The following is an 18,712-nucleotide window of genomic DNA, read 5'->3' on the forward strand; positions in this document are numbered from 1 at the left end:
AAGATGACGGTTTGACACCTCGACAATCGATTATTAATTATTATTACAGAAAATTAACATTTGAAAAAAGCAACAAATGTAAAGGCCAACAGTTAATAATTATGCTTATAATTATCCATAGTCCTATACAGTATTTATAAAATATTTGTGATTTAACAACTTTATGGAAATTTTCCACAACTCAATAAGCATATAGCATTTAATTTTCTGGTACGAATGGACATTAAAAAAGTTCACCAAAAAACACTTGACCAAAATAGGTTTGGTTGACCATGGTATGATTTGACTTTGGTTAGACAAAAACATTCTCAAAAGTGACGGACCGTTGGACTGAACGTTACGATTGAAAATCCTATGTTGCCGGTCCGAATGTCTGGTATTTTATAAAATAATTAAAGAGCAAAAGTTTTTTGTAATAGAATTAAAACCTGAAAATAAAAGAGAGCTTAAATAAAATTGAGCAGTAAAAACTACGTCATGTTTTTGTAATTAACATTACTGAAATGTTAGACTCTGCATGCGCATCTAACACTTCCTCATATACATGTGAGTAACAACACGGCCGTTAATCACGGTTGCCACCTCTTTTGGGGATGCATTGATAAAGAAGCCCATGATACTTTGGTGGTGGCGCTAAGGACCAGATGTTTTGAAATTTCAAGGATAATTCTTCAGGGTGAGTGGATTTTATATTTGTTTTCAACATATTTTGCATTATTTCAAACATCAGGCAATGTAGTGCGATTCAGAAGAGTAATTCATCTACAATGTACAGAAACATACAATCACAACCCATTTGAAAACATGGGGACTTTTATAACGGATTCCGGACGTTTCACCCCCAAGACGTTTCCTCCCCTAGTCGTTTCTCCCCCAAGACGTTTCCTCCCCAGACGTTTCCCCCCCCCCCCCCCCCCCCCCACTTTGGTTTAAGTGCAGACGTTTCCCCCACCCCCCCCCCCCCCCCCCCACCCCCCACCCCACCCAGTAAATGTATGATTGTTTGGTTGAAGTTTATTCTTGATTTATTATCAAAATAATTATTTTGTTTATGAAGTGTTCAATTAACTTTATTTATGAAGCAGCTTGTTTGATTATTTGTTTGGTTTAACTGTGAATGGAATGCATGTAAATCATTAGTGTTGAGGAACTGTAGTTGTTTGTTGTTTTTAATCCAATTAATCCAATTAAATAGGGTCCATTGGTGAATTGATTAAATGGTTAAATCACATTTATATTAATTTCAAAACTGTTTTCCTTGTAACAGTTAAATATGATAAATAAATAAACTATATAATTGTCAACAATTTTATTTTTTTCATGCATTTATATGTATGTATATAATAAAATGATTGGATGTCACAGTAAAATACAACAGATGCATCTATGACTACCATAGTTTGGATTCAAATTGAAAACCAATTATAGCACTGTGGATGCTATTTTCCTACTAAAGTCTTTTATAGATAAACAACTTAGTACTAAAAAGAAACTATACTGCTGCTATATCGACCTTATGAAATGTTATGATTCAATATATCGAAACGGACTATGGTACAAGCTTATTAAGAGCGGAATAAACGGTAGATTGTTAAAAATTATTCGGTCTATGTATGATGAAGTGAAATTATGTGTAAGACATATGGGGACGTTGTCGGATTTTTTTAATTGCGAAGTAAGATTTTTGAAACGAATACTGGGTGTCAAATGAGTACCGCTAATTCAGCTGTGTACGGGGAACTAGGGCGATACCCATTATATATAAATCGCTATGTACGAATTATAAAATATTTCATAAAATTGTATACTGTTAAACAAACTAAATGTATATTATATATAACACCTTTTTATGTACTAGTTTGGTCACTTTCGCATTACTATGCATGTGCTTATTGCTTATATATTGTCTGTTCTGCAGGGAAATTAATGGATAGCATTTAACCATGAAATTAATAACAACATTGTGTTGCCTGTTGTTTACTTTAAATATCACTCTGTTGATAGAGAATTATTTTCACCATGCTCTTGTTTCCTGTAGCAAATTGAATAGATGTTTTGATATTTAAAATAGCTGTTAGAATAAGCTTTGTTTTAGTTCAGTTAAATTTTAGGTTTTATAGAGAAAGCAGCATAGACATGGAAATATTTTATAGCAACAATAGGAATAATAGAAAAGAGTTGTTTTAATGCTTTATATGAAAAGTAAAGTATATTGTGAACTATTTAAATAACTATAGTGTAATAAAAGTATAATATAGTTGAAAAGTGCAATAGTGTGTGTTTATTATTTTTCCTGAGGCGGATTTAAATAGAACTCTATAGAACATTGTCAGTTTTGTATATGTAACGATGAACTGTAAATGTTCAAGTTATATGATTAAACTTTCTGTTCTGTTCTGTTCCATATATAAAACTATCAATTAAGTCAAATCAAATCTATTCATTAATAATATTTAATACAGTGATAAACTATTTAAAAACGTTTTTTTGCATAATAATGTGCTAATCTCATCTTATCCCCCTGTCACCTAATCTCATCAATGCTGATTAAAGGGCCTGTATATTGCACCCATAATCTAGCTGTTATCTGTTGTACTACACTTGCTAATCTAATCAATGCTTGTTTATTGCACCCTAAGTGCCTAATATCTTGTATAATGGTAGGTGTGGTTGTTATTTAATATTAGCCAAATGATGAAAATGCTGTCACATTTTTTTGGCTACAAATTAAATTAATTTTTAAATTGGAAGGTAAATGGTATTAATAAAGATCTATGACACACTGATAGTTATTTATCAAAATTATTTTTGAGAACTACAATTCAATACTGGCTGTAATAAATTATAATTTTAATGTCATATAACAACTTTATTTACTCAAAATAAAAATCAAAATATGTTATAGTTATTATTCATTCTTAAAAATCAGAACTTATGGCTTATCTTCATTATAACACTGCATTATGTGAATTGAGAATAAGACATCAATTTGGGAATAAATTGTGTTTTATCAAAAGTGCATAATATGCAGTTTTATATGTTGTATTTATCTAGTTTTACAAATTATAATTAAAACATATCGCCTACTGAATGTAATATTAGTCATGTAACTGACATTTTTATACATTTTTACTTTTTTCATTTTTGTGTTTATTAAGGTGACATACATCAACTGATAAAATATTAAGTCAACCTTTTTGGTAAAAATAATGTTTTTATCCAATTTTCGAAATTGACATAACGAACGAATGTCATTTTCTGAATGTAAAAAGTAGCGTAAGTGACATTTTGTTAAATTTTCACGAGAAGCACAAAGATGTTTTATTAAAATAATAAACATTTTTCCGTATTCAAATTTTCTGATTATAATAGCATCATTTAAATTGATTTTACTTCAAAACTGGATTTTTTATTAATTAAAAAAAAACTCATAAAATGAAACTGTCCATGCTGTGCATGGACACGGTTTAAAAATACACTATGAATGATAAAAATTCAATCACTGTTAATGAACAAGTAATGGAAAATATCTTATTAAGCTTAAATTATAGATTTGTTTGTAGCAACTTGAATTCATTAATTCAATAATAGTAATTCTTTACTTTGTAACATACCATTCCACTTAAAATTATCATTAAAAAAAGGTGTTTGTTTACTCAATTGATTTATACAATAGTTATAATTGTTTAATTTGTAACATACTATTACACTTACAATGACCATCAATGACCATCAAAGAACATCAAAGGTGTGCTTTTACTCAATTGATTTATACAATAGTTATAATTAACCTAAACAACCATATAAAATCATTAATTAATATTTTAATTAGTCAGGACTCAACTAACATCATATTTTTACACATAAAATGCACTCAATTAAATTACTAATACTTTATTTTCACTTTATTACAAATAACTACTGCTAATATACATTTACATATTATGCAGACGTTTCACCCCCATTTTGGGGGTGAAACGTCTGGGGAGGAAACGTCTTGGGGGAGAAAAGTCTGCCACCCTTTATAACTTGTTCCATGGTGGACTTTTTGAAAGCAAATCGAAGTTTTTTGCCTGTTTGACGAAAAATTTTCCAGCAGATTGATACGCTTATGCCATTAAACAATTGCTTTCTATATATACCAGTCACTGTATGCATAAAGACATACATACTGGTAGTCTTATTGTGGATCTCATATATTATTTTAATTTTTTCCATATGAAATGGAGCCAATGCCAAGGAGATGGCACTTATGGCAGGAGGTGGCGTCAATGCACATTTTCAGCTGTTTTAATTTTCGTTGCTGACCGTACTTTCTGTGTAGTATCCTAGGTTGAACGTTCCATCTATTTTCTTCATTCCAAGTTAAATATAATCGATAAAGTTAATACTACATAATTATGAAGAAACGTGTGTTGCATAAATATTGTGAAGATGTCTTTCATATTACAAGTTTTCAATTCAAATGTATCTGTTAGATTGACGAAATTTCAAAAGTTTTGTGCATGCAATACTTTGTACATGTTCAGAGCAATCGTTTCATGTCGTTGGCAATTTCATTGGTTGACAATATGCTTGTCACACAGGCAAAAGACATTGATATGCTTACAAAAAGCTTTCCCAACTGACACAGGTTATAAAGGTCCCCATGTTTCCAAATGGGTTGTGATTGCATGTCTTTCATTTTATCAGTTTGTACAATGTAGATGAATGTATCTTCGCTGAATCGCACTACATTGCCCGATATTTTAAATAATGCGAAATATGTTGAAAAATCAACATACGGTTCTTAGCACCACCTCGGAAGTAGCATTTGCTCCTTCACTAATCCATCGCAAAAAGAGTGATTAATGACAGTGAAATATGTAAATAGTGTTTACGGCCAAACGAAAACATTTTATGCAAATCAGATCGTTGTAATTGGGGTATTAATTAACTGTTCGTTCCCGATCAAATTAATACATACTAGTGCTTTTTCATTGATTTATATATCTTTGTGGCCAGTCTGTTGACATTTGTAGTTAAATTCTGAGTTGTCATATAATTTAATGAAAAGGAAATATTTGTCATAGAAATTTTCCAAATAATGAAAATTGCTTTGTGCTTTGTATGTACATGTAAGTAAAATTATAAAATTGAAATTATATAATTGATATGCCAGTGCTGTGATGTTTATTTTTCATTTCATTTTTCCAATTATCATTATGTTAATACATTTAAGTAGGTAACTTGAATTTTTCTAAGTCCACATGACCGAATGTACAAATAGTTGTGGGAATGGGTTGGTACAAGTTGACAAGCACCCGTGACTACTGCCTGCATATCTTTAGCGGTCATTTTATGTGTTTTATCTGTAAATTATTAAATAAGCATGTAATTTATTTCTTGATAAACAAATTGTAACTTATACACACTATGAAATGTGTTATTAAGTGTCGGCAAAATGTTGCAAGTAAATAACAATTCGAATAAGATGTATCATAATCTAGTACAAACACATTACCACTTTTTACCAAATTGTAGATAGTTGGGGCCGAATTTTAAGACGCCGCGTGGAAACTATGTCATCATTAGGATGTCATACCAATAAATGGAGTAATCTAGGGGTCTCTGTCTCGACCATTATGAAACTGACATCATGAAATTTGATTGCTAGTAAACCAACATTTAAGTATAGTTTAAAGTGAAAATAAAACTTTCATTTATGACAATACAAATGTAATGCTTCTTTTGATGAGAAAATAAGGTTTCTGTTACAAATCTTAAAATTATGTGGTTTTTCTATTCATCTGTTTGTCAGCGAAAAATTATTTTATTTTCATAAAATATTGATATGCTAAGGTAAAAACTACAATGCATGCTTATTGTTTACTAATTCATTCGCTTGAAGCCATGTTCATGACCGCTATTTTTCATAGTCGAAAAAATTGTCCATACCAAGAAAAAAATATATCCCTTAGTTTGTTAATTGGGACTCAACAAAATGTTAATTAACATTATTTGTCATCGCTATTGCTTTCTGATGTAACAATATAAAGAAACTAAAAGGAACACATTTAACAATGTCACGATATATAGTTTCCACACCATGCAAAAGTAAATATTAAAATGTTTGTAGAAGTAAGTATTCTTTTATTTGAATCATTCAGGGATAGGCGTTTATTGCACAGTAAGCATTATCCGGTATTCATGACCAGGGCCATACTTAAAATGCAAGTTGGCTTCCGTAAACAAGTCTTATTTAAAACCCTGCCTAAGAGTCCGATTTGTCATCGTTATAACTTGCTTATTGTTACAACTTGGAAAGGTATTACCGGTAGTTACTATTATGACAAGGCCTAGTTTAGTCTGAACTTTTAAAATGGTAGATGATCTATTATTTAGTAAGGAATATGGTTTTTTAGCTCGACTATTATATATAAAATATATAAAGTGGAGCTATCCTACTCTTCCCGGCGTCAGCGTTGCCGTTCCTGTGTCCGTTTGCGTGCAAATGTTAAAGTTTGCGTACTACCCCAAATATTTTCAATGTCCCTTGACATATTGCTTTCATATTTTGCATACTTGTTAACCATCATTACCCCAACCTATAATCAAGAGCAGACAACTGTGTCAAGCATTTTGACAGAATAATTGCCCCCTTTTATACTTAGAATATGCATATTATTGATAAATCTATGTTAAAGTTTGCATACTACCCCTAATATTTCCTGTGTCCATTGACATATTGCTTTCATATTTTTCATATTTGTTAACCATCATGACCCCAACCTATAAACAAGAGCAGACAACTGTATCCAGCATTTTGACAGAATTATTGCCCCTTTTATACTTAGAATATGCATATTGTTGATAAATGTATGTTAAAGTTTGCGTACTACCCCAAATATTTCCTGTGTCCCTTGACATATTTCTTTCATATTTTGCATACTTGTTAACCGTAATGACCCCAACCTTTAAACAAGAGAAGACAACTGTATCAAGCATTTTGACAGAATTATGGCCCCTTTTATACTTAGCATATGCATATTATGGATAAATCTATGTTAAAGTTTGCGTACTACCCCAAATATTTACTGTGTCCCTTGACATTTTTCTTTCAATATATTTTGCATACTTGTTTACCATCATGACCCCAACCTATAAATAAGAGCAGACAACTGTATCAAGCATTTTGAAAGAATTATTGCCCCTTTTATGCTTAGAATATGCATATTATTGATAAATCTATGTTAAAGTTTTCGTACTACCCCAAATATTTCCTGTGTCCCTTGACATATTTATGCCCCCCTTCGAAGAAGAGGGGGTATATTGCTTTGCTCATGTCAGTCGGTCGGTCGGTCCACCACGTGGTTTCCGGATGATAACTCAAGAATGCTTGGGCCTAGAATCATGAAACTTCATAGGTAGATTGATAATGACTCGCAGATGACCCCTATTGATTTTGAGGTCACTAGGTCAAAGGTCAAGGTCACGGTGACCCGAAATATTAAAATGGTTTCCGGATGATAACTCAAGAACGCTTATGCCTAGGATCATGAAACTTGATAGGTAGATTGATCAGGACTTGCAGATGACCCCTATTGATTTTCAGGTCACGAGGTCAAAGGTCAAGGACACAGTGACCCAAATAGTATAATGGTTTCCGGATGATAACTCAAGAACGCTTATGCCTAGAATCATGAAACTTCATAGGTAGATTGATAATGGCTGGCAGATGACCCCTATTGATTTTCAGGTCACTAGGTCAAAGGTCAAGGTCACGGTGACCTGAAATAGTAAAATGGTTTCCGGATGATAACTCAAGAACGCTTATGCCTAGGATCATGAAACTTGATAGGTAGATTGATAATGACTCGCAGATGACCCCTATTGATTTTCAGGTCACAAGGTCAAAGGTCAAGGTCACGGTGACTTGAAATAGTAAAATGGTTTCCGGAGGATGACTCAATAACGCTTATGCCTAGGATCATGAAACTTGATAGGTAGATTGATCATGACTCGCAGTTGACCCCTATTGATTTTTAGGTCACTATATCAAAGGTCAAGGTCACAGTGACCCGAAATAGTAAAATGGTTTCCGATGATAACTCAAGAACGCTTATGCCTAGGACCATGAAACTTCATAGGTACATTGATCATGACTTGCAGATGACCCCTATTGATTTTCAGGTCACGAGGTCAAAGGTCAAGGACACGGTGACCCAAATAGTATAATGGTTTCCGGATGATAACTCAAGAACGCTTATGCCTAGAATCATGAAACTTCATAGGTAGATTGATAATGGCTGGCAGATGACCCCTATTGATTTTGAGGTCACTAGGTCAAAGGTCAAGGTCACGGTGACCCGAAATATTAAAATGGTTTCCGGATGATAACTCAAGAACGCTTATGCCTAGGATCATGAAACTTGAAAGGTAGATTGATCAGGACTCGCAGATGACCCCTATTGATTTTCAGGTCACTAGGTCAAAGGTCAAGGTCACAGTGACAAAAAACATAATCACACAATGGCTGTCAATACAACGTAGAGCCCATATGGGGGGCATGCATGTTTTACAAACAGCCCTTGTTCTTTCATATTTTGCATACTTTTTACCAACATGACCCTAACCTATAAACAAGAGCAGACAACTGTATCAAGCATTTTGACAGAATTATAGCCCCTTTTATACTTAGAATATGAATATTATTGATAAATCTATGTTAAAGTTTGACAAAACAACACTTACCTGACATACCACAATGCACTTCGTCCAAACCATCCCCCACGCCCCCAGACCCCCCCCCCCCCATTTTTTTTTTGTTTTTCTTATTTTTGATAGATCATCTATTAAATGATCACCCACCCACATAATACCCCCCCCCCCCCTCAACCTCCCCAGACCCCCCCCCCCCCCCGCCAAGAAAAAAATAATTTTGTTTTCTTATTTTTGAAAGATCATCTATTAAATGATCACACACCCACATTATACCCCCCCCTCTCCATGATGGCTTACGTTATACTGTCAAGCACTGGAATAGTCGAGCGCGCTGTCCTCTGACAGCTCTTGTATTACATAAACTGTTTAAAAAAATAATAAAAATATCAAGATTAGTTTTCATGATTGAAACTGTCAAGCTATCGGCAATATTTGTACACATTTATTACTGTCGGGACCTTATCTTGTCTCATGAATCTTCCTTCGAATGGATATTTCAGAATGACGCGTACACAGTAAAGTCCTCTCGCGACCTCCAAAAAGTTCAAAATGAGTAAACGAAAGACAGACAGCAATACCAGGGAAAGTGACATGGATAGCGTGAGTGTGATTTGTAAGGACTTTAATTCCACAACCCAAACGAGCATAAACACTATATCACCTAGAGTGAGTACAGAGACCTTAAATTCAGACCAAACAATCAATGACTTGAACTCTGTTTGTGTCAAAATCGAGACTGATGAATTGTGTAATATGGCAACAGATTTTTATTCTGTGTGTGCCGAACGAGAACAGGTTTTATTTGAAAACAGACATCCAGATTGCAAGAAACAAGATGGTTTCAATTTAATACATGAACAAACAGGATCACAATGTTTACAGTTGGATCAAGATAACACCAAACAATATGGCCTCACCTCTGAATGTGTGAAATCAGAACAGGCAGAATGTGAAGTTATGCATCAAGATGTAATCAGACAAGCTTGCTTCAATTCTGTATGTGTGAACAAAATCACGACTGACAATTCAAATGCATATACAGCACAAGATGAGCACCATTCTGTGTGCTGGAAAACACACCAGTCTCTTAATCCAAATACAGACCAGAGGTATATAACAACAAGTGACCTTAATGCAGATACGGAGAATGGAAATATAGCAGCAAATGATAACAATGCCTTAAGTGGTTATACATATTCAAAAACATCCAAGAATCAAGCTAAATTGGCTGACCTAAATGCTGTATTTCTGACAAGGGAAGAAAATAACCTTTCAAATATAGACCAATTTTGTGCTGGACAAACTGTGGTTGTGAAGAGAACAAAAATTGACCATTTCTCAAACCCTACTGTTGGAAGACATTCAAGCGTCGAAAAAGATGACTCAGGTACTTGTATTTTAATTTGTAAATAATGGTAACACCAATTGCTGGCAGGTGATTTGGGGGCGTCCAGGAGAATAGACCAGTCGCCAAATACGCGATCGCTCGGCCCACTAAGTTGTGTTTTTATAAAACGCTTATTCCATTACTCAGTCTTTGTTTTTCAGACGATGTGGCCGCAGTACACGAAATGTTATTGATTATTACGTGAGTTTGATTGACAGCTGGCGAGTGGCCAATTATGTCTTCGGTTCCCAATAACAAACAGTTTAAACTCGGTGAATCGTGAACTTCATGATTGTGTATAAATATCTACATGTAAAAGCCCAGTCTCACTATGATGCCGGCGGAACCCTTGGGCTTGAACCGGGATGAACCTGGGCTCTACCGGGATGAACCGGGGCTCCACTGGGGATAAACTCGGGACAGTCGGGGCTCCATCGGGAAAGTATTAAATGTGTAATTCCTCAAAGATTAACTGGGAAGGACCGGTAACGACTGGCGCAGCACCGGGAACAACCGGGACGGAACCGGGAACAACCGGGACGGCACCGTAGCTCCACAGGGGCCCATACAGACCCCGGCAGAGCTACGGCAACGCCCCGGTGAATGCCTGCAGAGTCCCGGTAGAGCTACGGTACATAAAAGAACCGGCACTCTGCCGGGACCCCACCGGCATTCACCGGGGCTCCGCCGGGGTATTACAGGCGACTTCTGGGGTTAAACCCGGGCGTTGCCGTAGCTCTGCCGGGGTCTGATGCCGATATAGAACCGGCGAGTGCCGGCGGAGTTACGGTATACAAGGGCTCTGCTGGGATGATGCCGGCTTTCACCGGGGCATTACCGGCGACAACCGGGGCTCTGCCCGGGCATCACCGGGATAAACCGTCCGGGGTTGACGGTACTCTGCCGGGCTGTTGACCGGCTTCAACCGGGGCAGCACCGGGAAATAGTGTGACTGCGTATAAAAATGTCTACAAATCATCCCGGTTCTCGCCGGTCGACCGGCGTAAGCAAACCGGGGCTCTACCGGCAATAGTGAGACTTGGGCTTTAGCCTTGTTTTATAACCAGCCAGATTGCATTAAGCACTTCTAAATTATGACCCATGAATTTAACGAAAGCGAAATGTACCTCTCTCTCTCTCTCTACTCTCTTACTCCGATTGTTTCTAAATTTCATCAAGCCCTCCCGTATTATGGCTCTTGAATTATCAAGCATTTGCCAAATTCATGTTGTCTGCTTTCTAATAGGTAGTTAATAAGCTAGAAGAGATTTCCTTGGAAACGATGTTATGATGCATTCAATATTTGACAGAAACAATTGCATCAGAAATTTATTATCTTCTGAATGTTGAATTTTGAATCTTCTGCTGATGACTTTGTAGAGATATGCATTGAAAGAGACAAAAGGAAAAGCAAAAGCTGTCACTCAACCGATTCGGCATCAAAGAAAGTTCGAGGTCAAGGTTTGTCCAAAGGCGTAGTCCAGCCTAGGTGTGTTCCAGCAAGAGGTATTGTAGATTTCGTTGACATCATATTTTGTAGAATCACAAAATCTGTTTTATACCCCCCACAAACGAAGTTTAGGGGGGTATATAGGAGTTAACATGTCTGTCAGTCTGTCTATCTGTCTGTTTGCGGTCGGTCGGTCGGTCCGTATTAAGTGCCCGCTTTCTAATTCAAGTTGTTTTTTCCGATCTTTACCAAAATGATGTTGTATCTATATGATGTCTTGGTCAAGTTCGAATATGGGTCATGCCGGGTCAAAAACTAGGTCACGGGGTCACTTAGTGCGTTTTAAACATTGAGCATTGTGTCCGCTCTCTAATTCAAGTAGTTTTCATCCGAGCTTTACCAAACTTGGCCAGAAGTTGAATCTATATAATGTCTAGGCCAAGTTTGAAAATGGGTCATGGCAGGTCAAAAATTAAGTCACGGGGTCACTTAGTGCGTTTTAAACATTGAGCATGGTGTCCACTCTCTAATTCAAGAAGTTTTAATCTGATCTGCACCAAACTTGGTCAGAAGTTGTATCCAGATGATGTCTAGGTCAAGTTTGAATATGGATCATGCCGGGTCACAAACTAGGTCACGGGGACACTTAGTGCGTTTAAAACATTCACCATGTTGTCCGCTCTCTAATTTAAGTAGTTTTTATCCAATATCTTCACCAAACTTGGTCAGACGTTTATCTAGATGTTCTCTACGCCAAGTTTGAACATGGGCCATGCAGGGCCAAACACTAAGTCAGGGGGTCACTAAGTGCATTTTTTAACATTCAGCATTGTGTCCGCTCTCTATTTCAAGTAGTTTTCATCCGATCTTCACCAAACTTAAAATCAGAAATTTTATCTAGATGATTTTAAGGCAAAGTTCGAACATGGGCCATGCCAGATCAAAAACTAGGTCGCGGGGTCATTTAGTACGTTTTACAAAATTAGCATGGTATCCGCTCTCAAATTCAAGTTGTTTTCATCCGATGTTCACCATACTTGGTCAGAAGTTGTATCTAGATGATGTGTAGGTCAAGTTCGAACATGCCGGGTCAAAAACTAGGTCACGAGGTCTCTTAGTGCGTTTTATGTGAAGACAACATGCAAAATATTCTGTGTCAATGCGGCATGTGGGGGTGTTCGTCACGTCTGTGACTAAGCTCTAGTTATTCTTTTGATCTTATATTTATTGATTTTTGAGAATATCTTATATAAGACTTCAAACTTGAAAATTCGTTGGATATATGATTTCATGGTTGAGATGACCAACACAAATTTATAAAACTTAATTTTGGACTAATCATTTTTATAACACAGTATGTTGCCTTTGATAAAAATCGTAGAAAAGAGTGACAATTTGTTGTGTTTTGCTAAAAAGGGGCTTTTGGAAAACAAACTTATTAATTATGGTAGTTTAATGTTAATGATATGTTTGCAGTGAAGGCTGTGACATGGACTGTCCCACTTTCACTGGAACCAGCTAAGATGAAATTGGAAGAAAAGGGTGACCCAGTGAAGAAAGTTAAGGTACGTATACAGACAGAAGCAATTGGTAAGAAGTGAAAGCCTTAGACCTAGAAATTTTATCTAGAATAACATTTTTCCTTTTTTTTCTTAACTGCTTTCAGATGCCGACCACATTTTTGAGGTGCGAGTCTACCTACATGACTTATAGAACAAACTCTAGTGTTTTTCCGGCCAATCGATTTTATACAAAGTTACGGACTCTTTATGCCACCCTAACGTTTGAACTCATATATATTTTATCCCCCCCTCCTCTCTTTGAAGAAGGCTGCATATAGAGTCGCTCTCTTTGTGCGTCTATGTGAATTGTCCTGTTTTTGCTATAACTTTGCCATTTTGATTTATTAATGAATTTCGAAATAACTGCGCGAATTTCTGCCATTGTAATACAACATGTCGCATGTTACACGTGTGTTCTTACCTTATTAGTCAATGTCACACTAAGACGATAGAGGTCAAACTGATAATGAACATCTCTGTCTATATTGTTCGACTTTGCTATTAATTGATTGATTTTGGAATATCTTTGCACAGTATGCAAAACGTCATAAGTTGTCGTGAAACTGTCTCCTACCTGGGATATCACGTTAACATTTTAAGGTCAAAGATCAAATTTAACTATAAAGTGGCTTGTTTCTGACATAATTGAAGTTTTGAGACAATAGCGGAATACGGAAACCTCTTTGCCTATGGCACATGTCTTGTTATTCCAAAACATTACATTTACCCTTTGTGGGGCCTGGGCGTTACTTACACAGTGTTGTTTCTAAAGGGCTGAAACTTAACAATATAAAGAAATATATAGTGGATGTGTAGTTCGGGTTTCTTTGATATATTTGTTGTTTATATTCACCTGCTTTCCACAATAGAAACACAATTGGCAATACTTGTGCTAAAAACTCTGCAAATCTGTCAAGACATAGAATTTGAATGTTGTCCAAATGCTTCCCGAACTCGGTGGCCAATTTCTATTGCATTATCTGTTCAATTTATTGATCTTCGTTATTCTGCTATAGGTGTTAAAGATCACACTTAAAGTGTACCAGCCAATGCAATCTTTTGACAAGCAATCAAAAATATGTATTTTATTACTTGAGATAAAGAACATTTGTAAACCTCAGCATCCCTGTTAAAAAATCTACCAGTACACGCTGACATGTTTTCATTTCACTTGATTAACTGTAACAATGAAACTGTACTTTTTAAAGTAAAGTTTGTTTGTGTACAAGATATTTCATAGCGTTTGCATGTGATGTTTGGTTTGTTCCATTAAAATATATTTTTTATCATAATATAATATATTTCACATAATCAATATTCTTTGTCTTCGACACAATTACAGAGAATGAAGAAAGCCAAGACCCCAGAGAAAGACAAGACTGAGTACAGTCTTCAAGAGAGGAACCTAGCCAGCTGTATGAACCTGGAACCTCCAGATAATGACTTTTCTCTCTAAACCCTATAAAAAAAACATCCATTACCTTGCAAATGAAAGTCTCACTTAAGACCAACAAACATAATAATCACCTTAGCTCTCTTAGCAATTATTTCACAAAATGAGCTAATGTGATCAATCTATGTTTGGCGTTATGTGTTTTGTATAGTCAACATAATAATCATTGTTATCTTCCTGAGCACTTAGTTTACAAGTTGATATATAGGGTTAAGTTCGACATCATGTGTTGTACATGGTCAACATTTGGCTTGTTACCACTCTTAAAGCAACATTCAAATCAATGTTGTATGTATGTTTATATGCAAAATATTTCAACCATCATAGAACCTGGGACAAGTGGTTAAAAACTAGGGTAATTGCTCACACATTGAAAATCTGTGTTGCTACTCTAGAAGGCACATTTATGAATCAATATTAATTAAACTTGTCAAGAATGCTTAAACTGCTATATTTGGCCAAATTTAAATAGGGTCAAGTGATTGAAAATTAGGTCAATGAGTCAAGATATTTGGTCAAAATGTTTATTTAACAATGTGTAAACCAAGTACAACTACGGGTTAAGTGCGGTAAACAAAACTAGGTCACTGGGTGAGATTTCAGAAAATAAACTTGTTACCAGGTGACAAGTCGCATACATTGGCAATCTTAAAGAACCTTAGCCTTAATGTTCATCTTGAAAATACCGAGTTTGAATTTCGCTAAGATGTGGTCAAAAATTAGGTGTCAAGGTCAAAACTGAGGAAAATATCAATATCACTATTAATGCCTCATATGTTGCTTTTTATGTTCCCGGTAGGGTGGCATATAGCAGTTGAACTGTCCGTCAGTATGTCAGTCTGTCAGTCTGTCAGTCTGTCCGAATAAAAACTTTAACCTTGGCCATACCTTTTGCAATATTGAAGATAGCAACTTGATATTTGGCATGCATGTGTATCTCATGAAGCTGCACATTTTGAGTGGTGGAATTTCAAGGTCAAGGTCATCCTTCAAGGTCAAAGGTAATTTTTTTTATTTCAAAGCGGCGTTCTCATGAAGCTGCACATTTTGAGTGGTGGAAGTTCAAGGTCAAGGTCATCCTTCAAGGTCAAAGGTAAAAAAAAATGTATTTCAAAGCCGCGCAATAGGGGGCATTGTGTTTCTGACGAACACATCTCTTGTTTTGATTTAACTTGTTGTAAATGTATTTTATCTTAAGTTAAATTGTATTTTTATTCTTAAATTGGGAAATATTCGTAAGTGTTTCATTTCATATTGCAAAAGATTGGCATCAAGAAATACATTTAAATAAAATCATGATGCCAATGTCATTTTAGGAATACCAAAACAAACAACACGTGTTTCCTTATTTAGTAAAGAAAAACAAAACCTTGTTATTTTGCACTTTAGTAAAATTATTTAAGAAATGACTTCAGATGTTTCTGGAATACCACCCCATATCTAGGCCTTAATTGAATGTGGGTCACATAAGTAACAAACTAAGTCACTAGGTTAAATGATTGACAATTGTACCTTGAACTCAGGTTAGTGCTTTCAAGTCATCATTGCTTCCTTGCTATGCTCCTACATTCAGTTGAGGATATATTTGCTTTTCTGTAAGATCATGCATTAAAAATATTATCAGAAAGTTAGAGAATGTTTCCTTAAACCATGTGAACCTTATTATGCAACCTGATGTTCCTTGGTTTAGTTAAATCATATGATGGTGTTACGCAAAGGCTTTCTTTCAGATACGCTTCTAAATTAGCAGTTTTACAATTTTTATAATAAATCTAAGAAGGTTCTGTAAATCTGATGAACCAGCAGCGTGTATTAGTTTTACTTAGTTTGAGTGTTGCATTGCGTTTATTTTGCTCTCTTAGACTGTGGAGAATGCAAGAAGGAGTTTGCAGGGGACTGTCCTGTTCATGGACCATACAACGACATACCGGACAAAGAGGTGAAGCTGTGCTCATCTTGTAAACATTAACTACATGTTATAGAGAAATAAAGAGAAAATAAACATTTTATTATTGGTGTATGAGACTGTATTTGGTGGATGTCCCTCAAATTTTCATAGATTAATGACCTCATTGCATAGATGATGCAATAAATGGAACTTTTGCTGTAGCAAGTATTTGCAGACTGATTGCTCTTTTGTCTGTTTTTTACTATTGAATATATAGTACTAACAATTAATGTTTTTAACTCCTCTTTAACTACTGGTTGATCTAACTCAAGTTTTCACAGTTGAGTAATGTTATTGTTGGGAGACAATTGTTATGAAAAGAACATTTGCTGGAACAAGTTTTGGCAGAGTAAGGGCCCTTTGTCTGATTTTTCACCATAGAATACATAGTCCCAAACTTGAGTTTGTAATGCCCCTAGAAGTGCTTGGCAGATTGTGCTGAGACTTTTAGAGCTGATTGTCCTTAGTGCATAGATGATTGTGTCCAAACATATTGTTTGGGCATCAGTGTATGTAGCACATTTCTATTTGATTAAACTATTTCAGGTGTGTAGTAAAGCATTTAAACGGAGTGGTGACTTGGAGAAACACATGAGGATACATACAGAAGAGAGACCGTTCAAGTGTGAGGAGTGCGGCTATTCATGTAAATTTAGAAGTCACTTAAAGATGCACATGATGATACACAGAGGAGAGAGACCGTACAAGTGTGAGGTGTGTAGTAAAGCATTTAAACGGAGTGGTGACTTTGAGAAACACATGAGGATACATACAGAAGAGGGACCGTACAAGTGTGAGGAGTGCGGCTATTCATGTAAATTTAGAAGTCACTTAAAGATGCACATGACAATACACACAGGAGAGAGACCATACAAGTGTAAGGAGTGCAGTTATTCATGTAAACTTAGAGGCCACTTGAAGATACACATGAGAATACACACAGAAGAGAGACCGTACAAATGTGAGGTGTGTAGTAAAGCATTTAATCAGAGTGGTGGCTTGAAGACACACATGATGATACATACAGGAGAGAGACCGTACAAGTGTGAGGTGTGTAGTAAAGCATTTAATCAGAGAGGTGGCTTGAAGACACACATGATGATACATACAGAAAAGAGACCATGCAAGTGTGATGTGTGTGGTTATGCATCTAACCATAGTGGTCATTTTAAGACACACATGATGATGCATACAAGAGAGAAACCGTACAAATGTGAGGTGTGTGGTTATGCCTGTAACCAGAGTTGTCATTTGAAGAGACACATGCCAATTCATGCAGGAACGACACAATACAAGTATGAGGAGTCACTCAAGGGTGTAGTTATTCATGTAACCAGAGTGGTCACTTGAAGAGACATATGACAAAAATACAGGAGAGAGACAGTACAAGTGTGAAGAGTGTAGTTATGCATGTAACCAGAGTGGTCACTTGAAGACACATACGATTATACATTCAGGAGAGAGACTGTACAAGTGTAAAGTGTGTGGTTGTGCATGTAACCAGTGTGGTCACTTGAAAAGACACACATTAGATATATACAAATGAGAGAATTTTCAAGTGTGAGGTGTGCATTTATGCATGTAAAGTTAGTGGTGACTTGGAGAGACACATGATGTTACATACAGAGGAAACACTTGAAAAGTGTGAGATGTGTGCTTATGCATGTAACGAGAGAAGTGACACACATGTGTGATGTGTTGTTCAAGTGGTCACTTGAAGAAACACATGAGGATACATACATGAGAGAACAAGTGCAGTGCTCCACCTAAGCCTGAATAGAAGGGCGCTCAGCCATTCCGTTCTGAAGCCCCGCCATGCCGTTCCAAGATTCCGCCCTTCCCTTTTAATATGTCCTTTAGCAATTGAGTACGTTGTGTGTATCATTTGAAACATTTATTAAAATTATAGACAAATTTGCAGTTATATCCGGACTAATTATGCTCCCCAAAAAACTTTTGGGGGGAACATAAGTCGCCGCTTCGTCTGTCCGTCCGTGTGTCCGTCCGTGCACAATTTTTGTCCGGGCTATTTCTCAGCAACTAATGACCGGAATTCAATGAAACTTTATGGGAAGCTTCACTGCCAAGAGGAGATGTGCATATTATCAGCGGGTTCTGGTCAGATGATTTTTCACAGAGTTATGGCCCTTTGAAATTTTCCATTAACTGTACATATAGTGCAATTCTTGTCCGGGCTATTTCTCAGCAA

The 18,712-nt window shown here is 36.0% G+C and overlaps 1 protein-coding gene across 2 annotated transcripts in view; it reads left to right on the top strand.

Annotated features, from left to right (window-relative positions):
• The window catches only part of LOC127833891 (zinc finger protein 660-like), a 32,380-nt gene extending 13,957 nt beyond the window's left edge, over window positions 1-18,423 (top strand). The window contains exons 1-7 of one of the 2 annotated variants that reach the window (XM_052359396.1): window positions 521-676; window positions 9,204-10,090; window positions 11,471-11,596; window positions 13,017-13,105; window positions 14,445-14,517; window positions 16,418-16,494; window positions 17,218-18,423. In XM_052359396.1, coding sequence (XP_052215356.1) covers window positions 9,253-10,090; window positions 11,471-11,596; window positions 13,017-13,105; window positions 14,445-14,517; window positions 16,418-16,494; window positions 17,218-17,853 — 1,839 coding nt within the window. In that variant the 5' untranslated portion in view covers window positions 521-676; window positions 9,204-9,252 and the 3' untranslated portion in view covers window positions 17,854-18,423. Of the gene's footprint in view, window positions 1-520; window positions 677-9,203; window positions 10,091-11,470; window positions 11,597-13,016; window positions 13,106-14,444; window positions 14,518-16,417; window positions 16,495-17,217 lie in introns of those variants that run through there. The other variant, XM_052359397.1, reaches the window with a different exon arrangement.
• The last annotated feature ends 289 nt before the right edge of the window (window positions 18,424-18,712 follow it).

This window comes from Dreissena polymorpha, chromosome 6 (assembly GCF_020536995.1).
Source record: "Dreissena polymorpha isolate Duluth1 chromosome 6, UMN_Dpol_1.0, whole genome shotgun sequence".
Classification (NCBI taxonomy): Eukaryota; Metazoa; Mollusca; class Bivalvia; order Myida; family Dreissenidae; genus Dreissena; species Dreissena polymorpha.